Raw genomic sequence first — 14,747 nt, forward strand, 5'->3', positions numbered from 1 at the left:
AAAAACATAGATTTTATAATATATAATTTATATATTTACATATATAAATTTGTATTTATAGGGTCCAGATCTCACGCAAGGCTTGAGCCCACTTGAAATAGTCCGGGCTAGACACAAAGCCGAGTCAGCCCCCATCTGGTTCATGTAGACTTGGCCCTAACTATTAGGTCTAGTGTCTGAGTCCGGGCCTGAGTCAACCCATCCGCTTTCTGCCTCCAGTGGACATTGGTTTGGGTTAGGGGGGACGAGGGGCCGAAAAGGCCCAAACCATAACATGGGCCGGCCTTTCTTTTTATGTACGTAATTTCTTTCTCATAAAAGCGAAAAGGGGTTATTCACCATTGTAGCAAATTCTCCCTATCAAAGTAGCAAGAAGAGCTAATTATGGTTAATGTTTGGAATACCTCCAAGATGTGTCATAGTAAGTAAGGTCAGTGTTTTGGGATGCCTCCAAATTTTTGCAATTTAAGGGTCGAATACGAAGAGGGAGACATCTTTTATATGCTTAATATATGATTTTTAAAGCTCAACTATGAGTAGACATGTTTATTTACCTCTTTCTTTTTTTCTTTTTTTTTTTTGTAGAGAGAGAGAGAGAGGTTGGTTGTCCGTCTCCAATCACAAAATAACGACCACATGATTCCAAGTGGGAGTTGAAAAAAAAAGAGGGTGGCGGCCCACCGTCTACGGGAATTATGGTATCATTATTCAAGAGAGGGAGAGAGAGAACATGCATTTGTCGTGTAACGTTGCTCACCTGTGTTGCCCCCACAAGTCCAGGGACTTAGCCCCGATAAACTAATCACTATCTCTCTCTCTCTAGAATTTTGAAAATCTCTCTCTCTCTAACTCCAACAGACTGAAAATTCCTGCTCAGGGTCCCAATGATGACCTGCTGCTGTGCGCGCTACCAAATGAAACATCTCTCTCTCTCTCTACAACTTGGTGATTTGTGTGCATGTGAGTGCGAACCATGTGTCTCTCGTATTAAACAATAACCATCTCCCTCCATGCACTTAACACCATCATAGCCTAAGATCAAAATAAAATAGTAATTAGTCTCTCTCTCTCTCTAAAACATAAAACGTAGCACAGTTGTCAAATGAGGCAGAAAAACGGGGGTATTTTAGTGGACATAGGTCAAGTGTGACGTAAGAGAGAGAAAGCAGGCAGGAGTTGCAGGGGGGAAGGGAGTATATTGTGCAGTGTGGGTCTACGACAATGCCTAATGGCCAAGGACGCCGTCTATTCGGGGCAGTTGGATATGTTCCCTCTCTCTCTCTGCTCTTTAAATCTCTATTTTTTTTTATCGCTCTCCGTCTCCACCTTCGCCGCCCCAGCTGCCCCTGCCCCACACACCTCCATCTGTCTCTTTCTCTCTTTACACTCTGCAACCAAAATCCTTCCTTCTCTACTCCACACACACACACACACACAAAACTCTTCTCACCTCTGAAAACAAAGAGTTTCTCTCTCTGAAGCCAAAACCTCTCTCTCTCTCTCTCTCTCTCCCTCTCTTCATGTCAAGCAGCAAAACCAGCACAGCCACCTCAAACCATGAAAACCCCTTTCTCTCCCATTTAACCAAACTTTCTTTCTCATCAAAACAACCCTCATCCTCCACTTCCTGCTCAGCCCGCCTCTCTGCCATGCTCACACTCCTAAACCGGAAATTCCGGAGACTCTGCTCAAAACTCAGGTGGTCTCGCCGGAAAACCTCCAAACCCAAGATAGTGGTCAGGCTTAATAAGGCCAAAAACTCAGCAGATAATTTTTCCAGCCAGTTCCAGGCCATGAGAACCCATGATAGGCCACAGACTCCTGAAATTTCGAAAACCATAAGAATTGCCACCTTCAATGCTGCTCTGTTTTCAATGGCACAAGCAGTTCCAAAGCCTCTCTCATCAGAGGAGAGCTTTAGAGAGATGGACCTCAAGGGGAAGTCTTTGAATGATAGGCCAAAGAGCATCCTAAAGCAAAAATCAGTTTCTCACTCTATGAATGATCCTAATGAGTTCTCTCCCTCTAAGCGATACAAGTCCCAGGGTTCAAAATTACGGGTCTCGATCAATTTGCCCGATAACGAGATCTCGATAGGGAGGAGCCGACAGCTGAAGATAATCGAGAACGAGGAGGGGACCGAGAAGGCGTGGGTTTTGAGCAATGGGGATGTTAGAATCAGGAGAGAGAAAGGCCCCATGCGGCCTAGTTTGAGTTTACCAGCACAGAGGATAAGAGAGAAAGAGAGTGAGAACTTGAGGAACAGGACTGTTCTTGAGGTTTTGAAGGAGGTGGAGGCTGATATTTTGGCTTTGCAAGATGTGAAGGCAGAGGAAGAGAGAGGAATGAAGCCATTGTCTGATTTAGCAGAGGGATTAGGGATGAAATATGTTTTTGCGGAGAGTTGGGCACCAGAGTATGGGAATGCAGTTCTCTCTAAGTGGCCTATAAAGAGGTGGCAGGCTCAAAAGATCTTTGATGATTCAGACTTCAGGTGTGTTCATTCTTCTTGTTTCCACTGTATTTAGCCAGAAAAGGAAATTCCTAACTGAGCTTTCTAATAAATCACCTTACAAACAATTTCAACTTTGCATGAGAAATTATGTATTTACTTACCCAAAAATAATATTAATATGTTTTGATACTGACGCAGTACAGAAATTTTGGTGAGAGCTTCCAAATGAGTCATTTATTTTGCAAGCTCTGGTTCACAAATCCTTTAGGTGGACTCCCAACTCAAATCTCCATCTTTGTATTCTATTTCCAAAATGTTTGTGGCCTCAAATCTCCATCTTTGTATTCTGTTTCCAAAATGTTTGTGGCCCCATTTCATAGTGACAACAAATCAGATAGCAATCTATAATTTGAACTCTGATAAGGCTAATAACCCAAAAATTTAAACCATATCGTCTTGGAATTCTTCATAAGTTTATGAGTTTTGAGAAAATGTTGAACAGGATAGAAAACTAAATTTGCAAACCCTTTTGCCTTTCTATAAATAAATCTGTGCATTTTGGGATTTTCTCTCCTTAAAAGCATATTCCTGTTTTTGTTTTGAACTAAAAGGACTAATCCTCAACTAGCACACAGAATGACAGTCAATTTCAGCTTCTCTAAGTTACAAGTGAGAGCTTCAGAATGAGTTCTAGAGGCGAGGTGATATTCCTTTGTCTCAAACACAAGCCATCCGCAGGTTAGACTGTCGACCTATGTAATATGGACACACATGATGCAGTTTTTGGCTTGCGTGGACACACCAGGGAGACGATTCATAACCATCACATTGGAAACTTCGGCACTTCTTATTGAATCTTTTGTTGAAATGTCACTATAAAAATACCTAGCATCACTTAAAATCCCACCTCTCCCCTTATCTAAATGCTACATGGATACATTGTGTCTAAAAAGCTGATTTTGGAGTTGGCGTTGCAGACATTCATATCAATGTCAAAAGGCTGACTCATGTATCCATTACGACATAGGGAAGAGATGCATCTGCAACGATCAGAACGAGAAAGATGCTTATGACTTGTTATGCCACATAGTATTTGTTTTGCAATATATGGAAATATTCTTATTGCCTCTCTTGGAAATACTCTCCTCAGTAATCTATGTCCTCGAGCATTATGATTGCACTTAATGGGAAGAGCGGACATATATTGTGTTCCTGTGGGAGCATATACTATACATTTACTCCCTTGGGCAGAAGACTTACTTGGGAGGATTTTTATCGATCTAAAATTTTGCTCACCACTATCAGTAGATGATTATTTTCAAAAGAAAAATATTGGATTTTGAGTTCTTTAAGAGTTAGATCTCACCCTGACATTATTTTTTCAAGCAGTGAGATTTTGAACTTTTTTTTAATTGAGATCAGTCTTTAGGTTGAAGAGGTCAATCCCCAAAACTTGGGGCCCTAAAAATACTCCTTGATTGGGTTTTACCCGAGGGACTAAATTGACAGTATGCTCCCTCAAGAGCACTAAATCTTTTGGCTACTTTGGAAGCACCACCTTTTAGGGCCAAAACTGAGCAAGACCAGCTATGGAGGTAGTATTAGGGAGCACCTATAACTCTTTTCTGAAGAAATTGGGATTAGCCTCACATTAAGCATGCCAACTGCTAGAAGCCAGATATATAATGCTCAATAGGAAAGCATCAGATCCGACAAAGGTCAAGCTACTGCACCATAATCAGACTAGGCTGTTAAGAAGTAATGGCTTGACCAGTTTATCCATTTGACCTAAGGCAAGAAATTATCTATTGAGTAAAGTCAGATTGCACTATGGTTACCTCTAGAAAAAAAGAAACCACGAGCTTGTGAAGCATACAGTTCACCTAAGATAGCTGTGAAGTGACATTGGCGAAAGATATTTCTAAAGCTGTTTTTTTTTTCCCTTTTTCCTATTCTTTCTGCGTTTTATGCGAACTTGTTGGTGGAAATCCATAGTTTGTGCAATTCTTTCTATTTGTCCAGCAGATCCTTCTGCTTCATGAGGCAAAGGGTTGCATGTAACTTACCCAGATTGATAATCTCACAAATATTGCTTCATCTTTGCAAAGTGGCATGTTATTCGTTTCTGATGCAGTATGAGTATCAAAACCAAGATCAATCTAAAGAGGCAGTATAACAGTTTTACAAAGTAACGAGCTCATCATTCTAACAGAACACTCACATGCATGCGCAGATTTTTAAGTTTGTTCACCAGGAATTTTTGACAGTAAATCCCTTGGCCATGGGTGCACTTGTCTTTTTAAACAGGGTTAATTGTGGCCATTTGTGCTCGATGACTTGACATACCTGTTCTTTCTAGTTAGGCATGTTTGCCCTCTAAAAATTGTTGAGAAAGGACACTTCACTTGCTGGGTTTTTTATGGTTGAAGAACTCTATTTTTCTTAAGGTTCATTGAAGAAGACAATAAATTGGTGTTGTTTCTTTCTTCAAGTTCTCTGTGTTCAATTCGTATATTTGGGTCTCGTACAAATCTGTTTGTCTGTGAACTCGTTTGCATAAGGACCATCTTTGCCTCTCATTTGCTCTGTTTTGTGTTTCTAGTAGGAGCGTATAACTAAACCATCTTTGGCTTTCATTTAATCTGTCGTGTTTCTAGTAGGAAATCAATAGGGAGTGTTTAACTATAAGCCCAAATTAGCCAAATGATGAAGAAATGCACATTATGAAGATTTGCTAGAGAACACAGTAGGGAAGGGGCCAATCAGATTCTATACATAACATATAGGAGAAATTTAAAGCTTAACTCTTGCCGAAAGCTATGATCTTTTGAAACATTAATTTTTCAACCGCAATTCCAATAACTTTTCTGAGAAAATGTGTAAAAAATTTTCCTAAGAAGTGTATCCTCAATGCATTAGATCATGAAGTTATTGTAAGCAAGCCATTTGATTGGTCATTGCTTATTTTAGTCACAACCCCCAGCCCAACGATGTCAACAAGTGAAGCCCCTAAAGTTCCAAGAGTATCATGGATATCCAACTCGGTAGGATTATACGAATTGCTTTATTTCTGAGTTACAAATTACAACAATGAGCCTAAGTTTTGTCATAAAAAACTTTACAATTGAAAAGCTGACCAAAGCTCTCGATCATGTAAGATAGTCATATCTCTAGGAAAACACATAGGTTTATCAAAGAACGAGTGACTAATCTATTATAATGTTACAGGAACGTCTTGAAGGTTGTAGTCGACGTGCCCACTGCAGGAGAGGTGAATGTCTACTGCACCCACCTTGACCACTTAGATGAGAACTGGAGAATGAAGCAGATAACTGCAATACTACAGGGGAGCGATGGCCCACACATTTTAACCGGAGGCCTAAACTCTCTTGATGAAACTGATTACTCAGAAGAGAGATGGACAGATATTGTAAAGGTAGTTCTCCCAAGAACAGATGTTTTAGTTCAATTGTCAGATTGTAAACTCCATGCTTTGTCAATTAAGTTTCCAAGAACACATGGTTCTTTTATTTCTAAAATGGGATGCAATTCTCATTATTATTGACCAGAAAACTGACAATCTACATGGTTTTTCCAGTATTATCAGGAGATTGGAAAACCCACTCCAAAGGTCGAGATAATGAAATTCTTGAAGGGAAAAAGATATACAGATGCCAAGAACTTTGTGGGCGAATGTGAATCAGTTGTCATGCTTGCCAAAGGGCAAGGTAGTAAATTCTCAATTCTCTCTTTCTTTTTCCCTTCTTGTTTTCTAAAAATGGTGATTCAACAATGAAATGCCCAGTGGGAACACTGTTATTTTCTTTTTCTAAGTATTTTCTCCTTTTTTGTTACGTCTCTCAAAAAATGGCAATTCAGGAATGAAATGCTTTTTTGTTACTGTTTCGCTTCTCATTTTTTTCAACAATGACATGCTTAACGGGTTCACTTCAATTTTCTTCTTCTTTTCTCTTATAGCTAACATGTTCATTGGTTTTACTGAGATGGGTTTTGCTCAATAGATGTTCAGGGCACCTGTAAGTACGGGACTCGAGTTGATTACATACTGGCTTCTCCTGATTCCCCATATAGATTTGTACCTGGATCATACACAGTGATCTCGTCAAAAGGAACCTCTAATCACCACATTGTAAAAGCTGATATCCAAGTTTCAAGTCTTCCGAATGGATCCACATGTGCTCCATACAAACCCAAGACCGTGCGAATACAAAAATCCACTTCAAGAGGAATATGGAGAACAACTTCATGATTTTCCTTGTATGCAAAAACCACTAATTCTTTCTTCTTAAGTGTTCTTTTGGGGGGCTTATAGAATTGAATTCAGGTTGATGTGATTTACCCAAAAAAAAAAAAAAAAAGTAGTGAATATACAAATCAGAATACTTGGCCTGCAATAGAAGCCAAAGACATCTTCTTCAGTGATTTTGTGGGCTCACACAAATCAATCCAGTTTTATTTATTACAAAGCCATACTTGTCTAGATGCTCGAACTTCATTGGAACCCAAATATTCACATTGGTTATCTAACAGAGAGTAGCAATCAGTGTTGGAAAGAACGACTCGGGCCAGCCAAGCCAAAAATTCAGCCCGAGTTGGGCCCAATACTATAGCAGCAAAAAAAGTGTTTGAAAAACACAAAAAAATTCTCAAAAATGGGAAAAAGATGTTTAAAGTAAAGTTAAACAAAACACATGTAAATGAGGTTAAAAATAAAAATGGATTTTTGAAATAATCTAAAAATAAGGGTAAATGTAAAAATAAATATATATGACGAAGACACTTTCCAATGTTTTCCAAAATGAGAGAATATATAACAAATGAATTCCTTTCTTTTTGCATTTTTTATAACTTTTCTTGAACTTTTTTTTTAAGATCCCCGAGTTGGATGCCTAACTCGGGGATACTCTTGCCCGCCGGGGTGGCAAGCCTAAGGTTCTCGGGTGAGTACGAGTGGACTTACCGAGCAATCGAATACTGGCAACAATTAGAAAGAAACATATTTGAAATCCATTTAGTTATTAATGAGGAACAGAAAGAAGAAGATATATATTGGATTGGAGATTCGAAATTCATCCCACATATGAAAAGAGATAAGGCCAGTGTTCGAAAAATTGAACCAGCCTCAGAAACCGGCCAATGGCCAGTTCTAAGTAACCGTTAAACCGGTCGGTTTAACCGGTCCAAAAAGTGTTAAAAAATAAAAAAACACAAAATAAAATATGAAAAGTATATTTATAGTATGATTAACCAAAGCACATCTAAATGAAGTTGAAAAATAATGAAAAATGGACTTCAAAAAATCGATTCATGTTTTGGGGTATTTTTAAATTTTTTCATAAAAGATAGAAAAGTGTATAAATAAGATGGAAAAGTGTAAAAATAAGTATTCAGCCAAAATGCATTCCAATTTTTTCTCAAAATGATAAAAAACATTAAAAAACACATTACAAACAAATCCCTTATTTTTTAAGATTTTATATAATTTTTTTTTTAGAATACTCAGTTGAATTACGAAAACCTACCAAAACCGGATGAGCCAGTGCCCGGTTCCAGCTTAACCAGCCAGTTCGGAGTTGAACCAGCCGAGTTTGCAACCACTGGATAAGGCTAGGTATTGGTTAAATACTTTTCTTCCTCCTCCAGCTAAATCTATATGAAAAAGCGAATTGTTTAGGAAAATAAAGTGGGCTAGTCTTTCAGAGTTGTTTTCATTTTAGCACCCAAAACAATGGGTGGCAAAATAAAAAGCCCCCAGTTTATAGATTCCACTCAAAAGCATGGTTGAACAATTAGCATACTATAAAAACCGAAAATGAAATATGAAAAAAGAAAATGGACAGTATACCATAGAGTTGTGAGTTAGAGATTATAGAGTTTTTACTTGCCAAAAGAGAAATAAGTGTATCGTACACCATTGGAGTGCTCTACATATATGGTACGCCACAAAGGATTCCACCATTCGATTCCCATAATGGATGGTAAAGACAAACCACGCGCACATTAGTAGCAATGCTTATAATCTCCATTGTCCATCATTGCAAGGATGTCGATGCCTATGGTTTCACCATGTATGCCAATGTTTATGAAAATGATGATCCAGATCAGTAATCGCAATCTTGATCGAGAATCGGTCCCTAGTTCTCAAATGGAATTGAGAATGGTTCCAATTTAGATAGACTCACCTGGTTCTATCGGAGAACTAGGCTATGCAGATTGGCCAAACTGGTCGGTTCTTACCCATTTTGTTTTTTATTTGTTTAATATTTTTAACATTTTCAAATTTATAATTGTTATTTGAATTTCTTTTAGTGCCGTTTGGATAGGAGGAAATTCGGAATTTTAGATATTTGAAATCCAGGGAAATCTATGGATTTTCAATATTAAGGATTTTTGTCATGGTTTTCTCAAATCTCTTGTTTGGATAAACTATACAAAATTCATGGGTTATTTGCAATCACTTCTATGTCTATTGTTTGGTAACAAAACTTGATACCAAAATTTTATATATTTTCTCTCTCTAAAATTCAAAATTTGGTATAGTGTATCTATAAAAATTTTGAGATAGTTTATCGCTTTAAAATTTGATATGGTTTGTCTCTTTAAAATTTAATATACTTTCTATCCAAAATTTAAAATTTAAAATTGTCTATCTAAAATTTTTGAGATAATTTCTCTCTCTAAAAATTTTAGTTGGTTTACTCTCTCTAAAATTTAATATAGTTTCTCTTTCTACAATTTTAAGATATTCTCTCTCTCTAAAACTTAAAACTTGAGATAGTTCCCCTCTTCAATAATTTTGATATAGTTTATCTCTCTAAATGTTTTTAAGTAGTTTCTCTCTCTAAAATATGATATAGCTTTTCTCTCAAATTTTAAGATACTCTCTTCCTAAAAGCTAAAATTTGAGATAATTTCTCTCTAAAATTTTTGCAATAGTTTCTTTGTCTAAATTTTTTTTATGTATTTTCTCTCTCTAAAATTTGATATAGTTACTCTCTTTAATTTTTAAGATGCTTTCTCTCTCTAAAACTTCCAAGTTTGAGATAGTTTCTCTCTCTATAATTTTGAAATAGTTTTTTTCTTTAAAATTTGATATAATGTCTCTGTAAACTTTGATATACTTTATCTCTCTAAAGTTTAGAATTTGAGATACTTTATCTCTCTAAAACTTAAATTTTGAGATAGTTTCTTTCGTTAAATTTTTTTGAAATAGTTTCTCACTCTTAAAATTTCATGTACTTTCTCTATTTAAAATTTGATATAGTTTATCTCTTGAAAATTTTAATATACTTTCTGTCTAAAACATAAAATTTGCGATAGTTTCTCTCCAAAAAAATTGAAATAATTTCTCTCTCTAAATTTTTTTAGGTAGTTTCTCTATCTAAAATTTGCTATAATTTCTATTTCTAAAATTTTAATATATTTTCTCTTTCTAAAATTCAAAATTTGAGATAGTTTCTCTCTAAACCTCAAAATTCGAGATAGTTTCTCTCTTTAAAAACCAAGATATTTCTCTCCCTAAAACCAATATACTTTCTCTCTCTAATATATAACAGTTTCTCTCTAAAACTTAGAATTTGAGATAGTTTCACTCTCTAAAATTTTGAGATAGTTTATCTCTCTAAAAAAATTTGGTACTTTCTCCCTCTAAAATTTTAACCTACTTTCTCTTTCTAAAATTTTAACATACTTTCGCTCTGTAAAAGTTAAAATTTGAGATAATTTCTCTCTCTAAAATTTTGAGATAGTTAATCTCTCTAACAAAATTTGGTATTTTCTCTCTCAAAATTTTTAACATACTTTCTCTCTCTAAAATTTTAACATACTTTCTCTATCCAAAAGTTAAAATTTGAGATAGTTTTTTTTCTTTAAAAATTTTGAGATAGTTTCTATCTTTCCAAAATTTTCATACCTCCCAATTGCTCCCTATATTTCGGGTCGCGGGAGCCAATAAGTGAAATCAATGGGCCTTGGAAATGCTAAAAAACAGGTTTTGGTGTGGAAATGAAATCATGGAAAACTAGATCTTATTTTCATGATTTTGATTTTCCTGATTTTCAGTATCCAAGTCATTGAACAATCCAAACGGTGGATTTTGACAATATCTAAGATATTGGGAATCCATGCTTTAAAATCCATGTACCCAAACAGGCCCTTAGGGTATGATTCCTACACCGGAAGATCAGTCTATCCGGCCTAGATTGACGATTAGGATCGGTCCAGCATGTGATCGATCCAACTTCCCGATTTGGGTTCTAAAACACTGATTTTATTCCGTTCGTAGAGACATGAAGGTTATTTCATTGATGAAACTTTTGGGCTAGGTAGAGGTTGTCATGACTTCTTTTGTGAAACTTTTGGGCTAGGTAGAGGTTGTCATGACTTCTTTTATGAGTATTTTAACATGGGAAGATAAGCAAAAAGAAGGATTTTTCATTTTTTGAGTAGTAATAAGTAAAACGAAAAATTGAGATGAGAAAACCCAATAAAAAAAAATGGATGCTTTTTGGGTTATCTAAAAGCTTTCAAGTATGGGTGTGGTTTCTATAAACTTCGCAGCCTTAAACGATTCTATTAAGGCTCATTTCCAAATTTTATCATAACATGTATTTTGGGTGTAAAAAATTATTAAGATTATCTGAAAATCTATTTTCATATCTAGTTATAAAATTTTAAACTCTAAAAATGGTTAAAATCAAGTGGACCTATAAACATATGAAAATCTAAAAAATGGACAGCCTAGATAATGTGTTGCAAGAATCAAGATATACAATTTTTGGATTTTAAAATTTTTTTTTATCCATACTTATCGATGTCAAGATGATCAATTAGAGGATTTTTCAATATTAAAACAATTTTTCCCGATAGATTTTTTAGGTGAATATTTAATTCTATATTTTAAAGTTGCAACCTTATATAAGCTTTTTCCTTCAAGTTTTCCTAGTTAGTATGGTTCCTCTGTACTTACTAAAAATTTGAGTTGGACTGCTAAACATATAATTCAGTTACCTTATAATTGAAATACTTGTATGAGAAATGGAAAAATATTTCATAAAGCTCTGGTTTTACGGGATTGCACCTCAATTTTGCCAGAAAATACAGTTCTCATGTAAAACATGCAAACATATTGATCTCGATCATGGAGGATTTAAAGTCCTAAATATGATTTATCTTACAACACTTTTTTCTATATCATATGTTTCTTTCTCATGTAAAACATGCAAACATATTGATCTCAATCATGGAGGATTTAAAGTCCTAAATATGATCTATCTTACAACATTTTTTTCTAAATCATATGTTTCAAGAATTCCATGACAAATTGACGACATGAATAGATTTCCTAGCCATCATATACCTGATTTTTTAACAAGGTTACAAGGTGTGGCATTATTGGTAAAGCCTTAGCAAAACCTCATATTTTGAAATAATGCAATCCCAATCCCCACACTTGCTTTAGACCAAAATGTTATGCACTGTACCACTAAATGAAATTGCAAAGCTCCAACATAGGTACCATTTAGGTAGGGGTGGCAACAGGTTTGACCTAGACCCCGACCTGAAAACAATATATAGGACTTGGATATGAAGTTATGGGACTTGGATCTGATTGGATCCGACCCAAAAATTTTAAAAAATATATAATTTAAATGTATTTAAATATTATATTAAAAGAAAAAATTTATATAGAGCCGAGGCTCTAAATAATCAAATTAGAGCACACCTCAAAAATTTCACTAGAAGAGGTTGTTTTGATTCTCAAATATCCTCAAATTGATCATCTCGACATCAAGATGTATGGACATGAGAAAAAAATGGATTTCAAGTTTTGAAAATAGTGCATCTTATAATGTATTCTTGGACTGTCAATTTTCAAGATTTTCATAGATCTGCTCGATCCATACTATTTTTGAAGCGTTAATCATACTATTTTTGAAGCTTTAAATTTTATAATTAAAGATGACAATATATTTTAATACTATCACAAAGATTTCTAGTATTGAAACCATATTTCTTGACACTATTTGAAGGTGCGCTTTACTTTGATGGTTTAAAGCCTCAACTCTGTACAAACCACATCCTAAATTAAATACATACATGTATTATGTATATATTATAACTAAATATATATAATTTTATTTATTTAAATATTTTAAAATATTATTAAAGTATTGTATATTAATATTGTTTAAATATTACCACTATTTGGATCGGGGGCCGGACCCAGATCCGGGTCGGGTCTACATGGACCTGGACCAAGACCCAACCTGCCCAATCCAATTTTTGACCATACCATGACCCAGGTCGGGTCGGGTCTGGTCTATTGCCACCCCTAATCTTACGAAAACTGCACAGAGATAAAGAAAAATAAAAACCATTTTTGTAACTCCAATAGCTGTGAATGTGAGATTCCAATTTAGCCGGGCCAAATAGGAGAAAAAAAGAACAAAACCAAAATATTGGCTTGAATTTTTAACTATTTAAGTTGTAGTTTATATCCATTCAATCCCTATCATTAAATAGCAAGATCCTACATCAATTGGGATGGGCTTGCTTTGGACTTTAAGGCCTTGTCTGAATAGACCACTAATCAGGATTCATATTGTTTTCTCCCTCCGGTTATGCAGGGATGCCATCAAAAGTTCGCAGCTTATTTCTGAATATTGCTTTTGGCACTCTGCTTGTGCAGAAAATGCCACTTATCATAAGCTAGTTTTAAACTATCTTAAAAATAGATTTTTAATTTAAAATTATAGGGATTCAATCTAGATTTTATTTTTAAAAATTAAAGGTGATTGTGACCGCTTTACATTGAAGGAATCTTATTATATATTTGAGAAAGATTTATATACTTTCCTACAACATAGAAGATCTATGTTTCCCCTACCTTCCAGCCGTCTAATTTTGATAAGGTGAGCCACTCACCATTTGATATTAGATTTGACACCTCATAGTATTTTACTTTTAATGCTTTTTATACAAATTGTATGAATATGAAATTTGATACGTGCCATCTTCTCATTGGGGAACACCTATAAAAAATGTTAACAATAATTTTTTTATAAAATATAATGACCAAAATACCCCTTAAAACTTTCATAGGTATTTTGGATATTTTATTTTTATTGAGAATATATTTTTTAGAAGTTCGAGTTTAATAGAGGATTGGATGCCCAAAATTTGGTGACAAAATAGTTTATAAAAAAATATTAAAAACAAAACAATGTAAAGACATGACATTGTGATTAGGGCAATCTTATCCCTCCATTCAAAATTGATGGTTGGATAAGGGGAAGTATATAGATTTTATGTTGTAGAAAAAGCATAAAAAGCTTGCCCTATATACTTTTCTTTCGAAAAAAACAAAACACTATTTTTTACTTTTTTCTATAATGCTAGGACTTAGGAGGAAGAATAACCTTAGGAGCGTGGTCCAACCTACCCTAGACCAAAAGCCTAGTGCTAAGCATTGTATTTGAATAGGTAAAGAGTAAAAGAAAACTGTTTCTTAGTACAAAAGAAGTCAAAATAACTCTTGATTTTTAAAAGTAAAATAAGATGGTTAGAGAAGCACCATTACCGCACTTAGAGAAATGACACACCCTAGTTGTCTCAATTTTCATCAAACGGCTTGGTGGGGTTTGTGATTTTTGTGCGCAAACAAAACAATGATATTTTAAGTAGCTAGTAGCTAGCAGTTGAGGTTAGCAATAATACATATCGAGTTCGACTCTTACCCCTGAATTCTCAAAAAATAAAAGATATTAGACTCGTTGAATGCATCACATTTTGATATTTTCAAACAAGCCATCAGTGTTTCCAAAAATCAAACTGGTCTCTAAATTGGGCAAGGGCTAGTGTAAGTAACCGGTAAATCGACTGGTTCAATCGACCTAACCGAGTATGTCCCTACCCGTCCAAAATGTACTTAAAAAATAAAAAATGCAAAAAAACTAAAAAATATGAAAAATATATTGAAGCTGAAAAGTAGTGAAAAAATATATTTTTTAAAAAGTGATTTGTGCCCAAGGGTATTTTAAAAAATAAAAAATCGAAAAATATAAAAATAAGTATTCATGGCCAAAACACTTCCAATCCTTGCTAAAATGATAATAATAATAAAAAAACACATTACAAACAAATCTCTCATCTTTTGGGATTATATATATATATATATATATATATATATGTATATATTAAACTACCTGACCGGGCCACCAAAACCGGCCAAAACAATTCCAATCCTTGCCAAAATGAAAAATTATTTAAA

General features: G+C 34.8%; 1 protein-coding gene across 5 annotated transcripts; it reads left to right on the forward strand.

The window, feature by feature from the left end:
• Positions 1–1,104: 1,104 nt before the first annotated feature.
• LOC18435691 (uncharacterized) lies at positions 1,105–6,942 on the forward strand. Of its 5 annotated transcripts, XM_006845733.4 has the most exons (4): positions 1,105–2,494; positions 5,684–5,891; positions 6,054–6,183; positions 6,478–6,942. In XM_006845733.4, exons 1-4 carry the CDS (start codon positions 1,521–1,523, stop codon positions 6,723–6,725), a joined length of 1,560 nt encoding a protein of 519 aa, XP_006845796.2. In that variant the 5' UTR covers positions 1,105–1,520; the 3' UTR covers positions 6,726–6,942. The 5 variants fall into 5 exon arrangements, with proteins under 5 accessions (XP_006845796.2, XP_088709269.1, XP_088709266.1 ...); XM_088853143.1 differs by lacking the exons at positions 5,684–5,891; positions 6,054–6,183; positions 6,478–6,942 and adding an exon at positions 3,091–3,582 and having other exon boundaries at positions 1,229–2,494; XM_088853140.1 differs by lacking the exons at positions 5,684–5,891; positions 6,054–6,183; positions 6,478–6,942 and adding an exon at positions 3,433–4,310 and having other exon boundaries at positions 1,234–2,494.
• Positions 6,943–14,747: the final 7,805 nt, after the last annotated feature.

Source organism: Amborella trichopoda, chromosome 12 (assembly GCF_054954075.1).
Source record: "Amborella trichopoda isolate Santa Cruz 75 chromosome 12, AtrichopodaSantaCruz75HAP2 v2.0, whole genome shotgun sequence".
Taxonomy (NCBI): domain Eukaryota; kingdom Viridiplantae; phylum Streptophyta; class Magnoliopsida; order Amborellales; family Amborellaceae; genus Amborella; species Amborella trichopoda.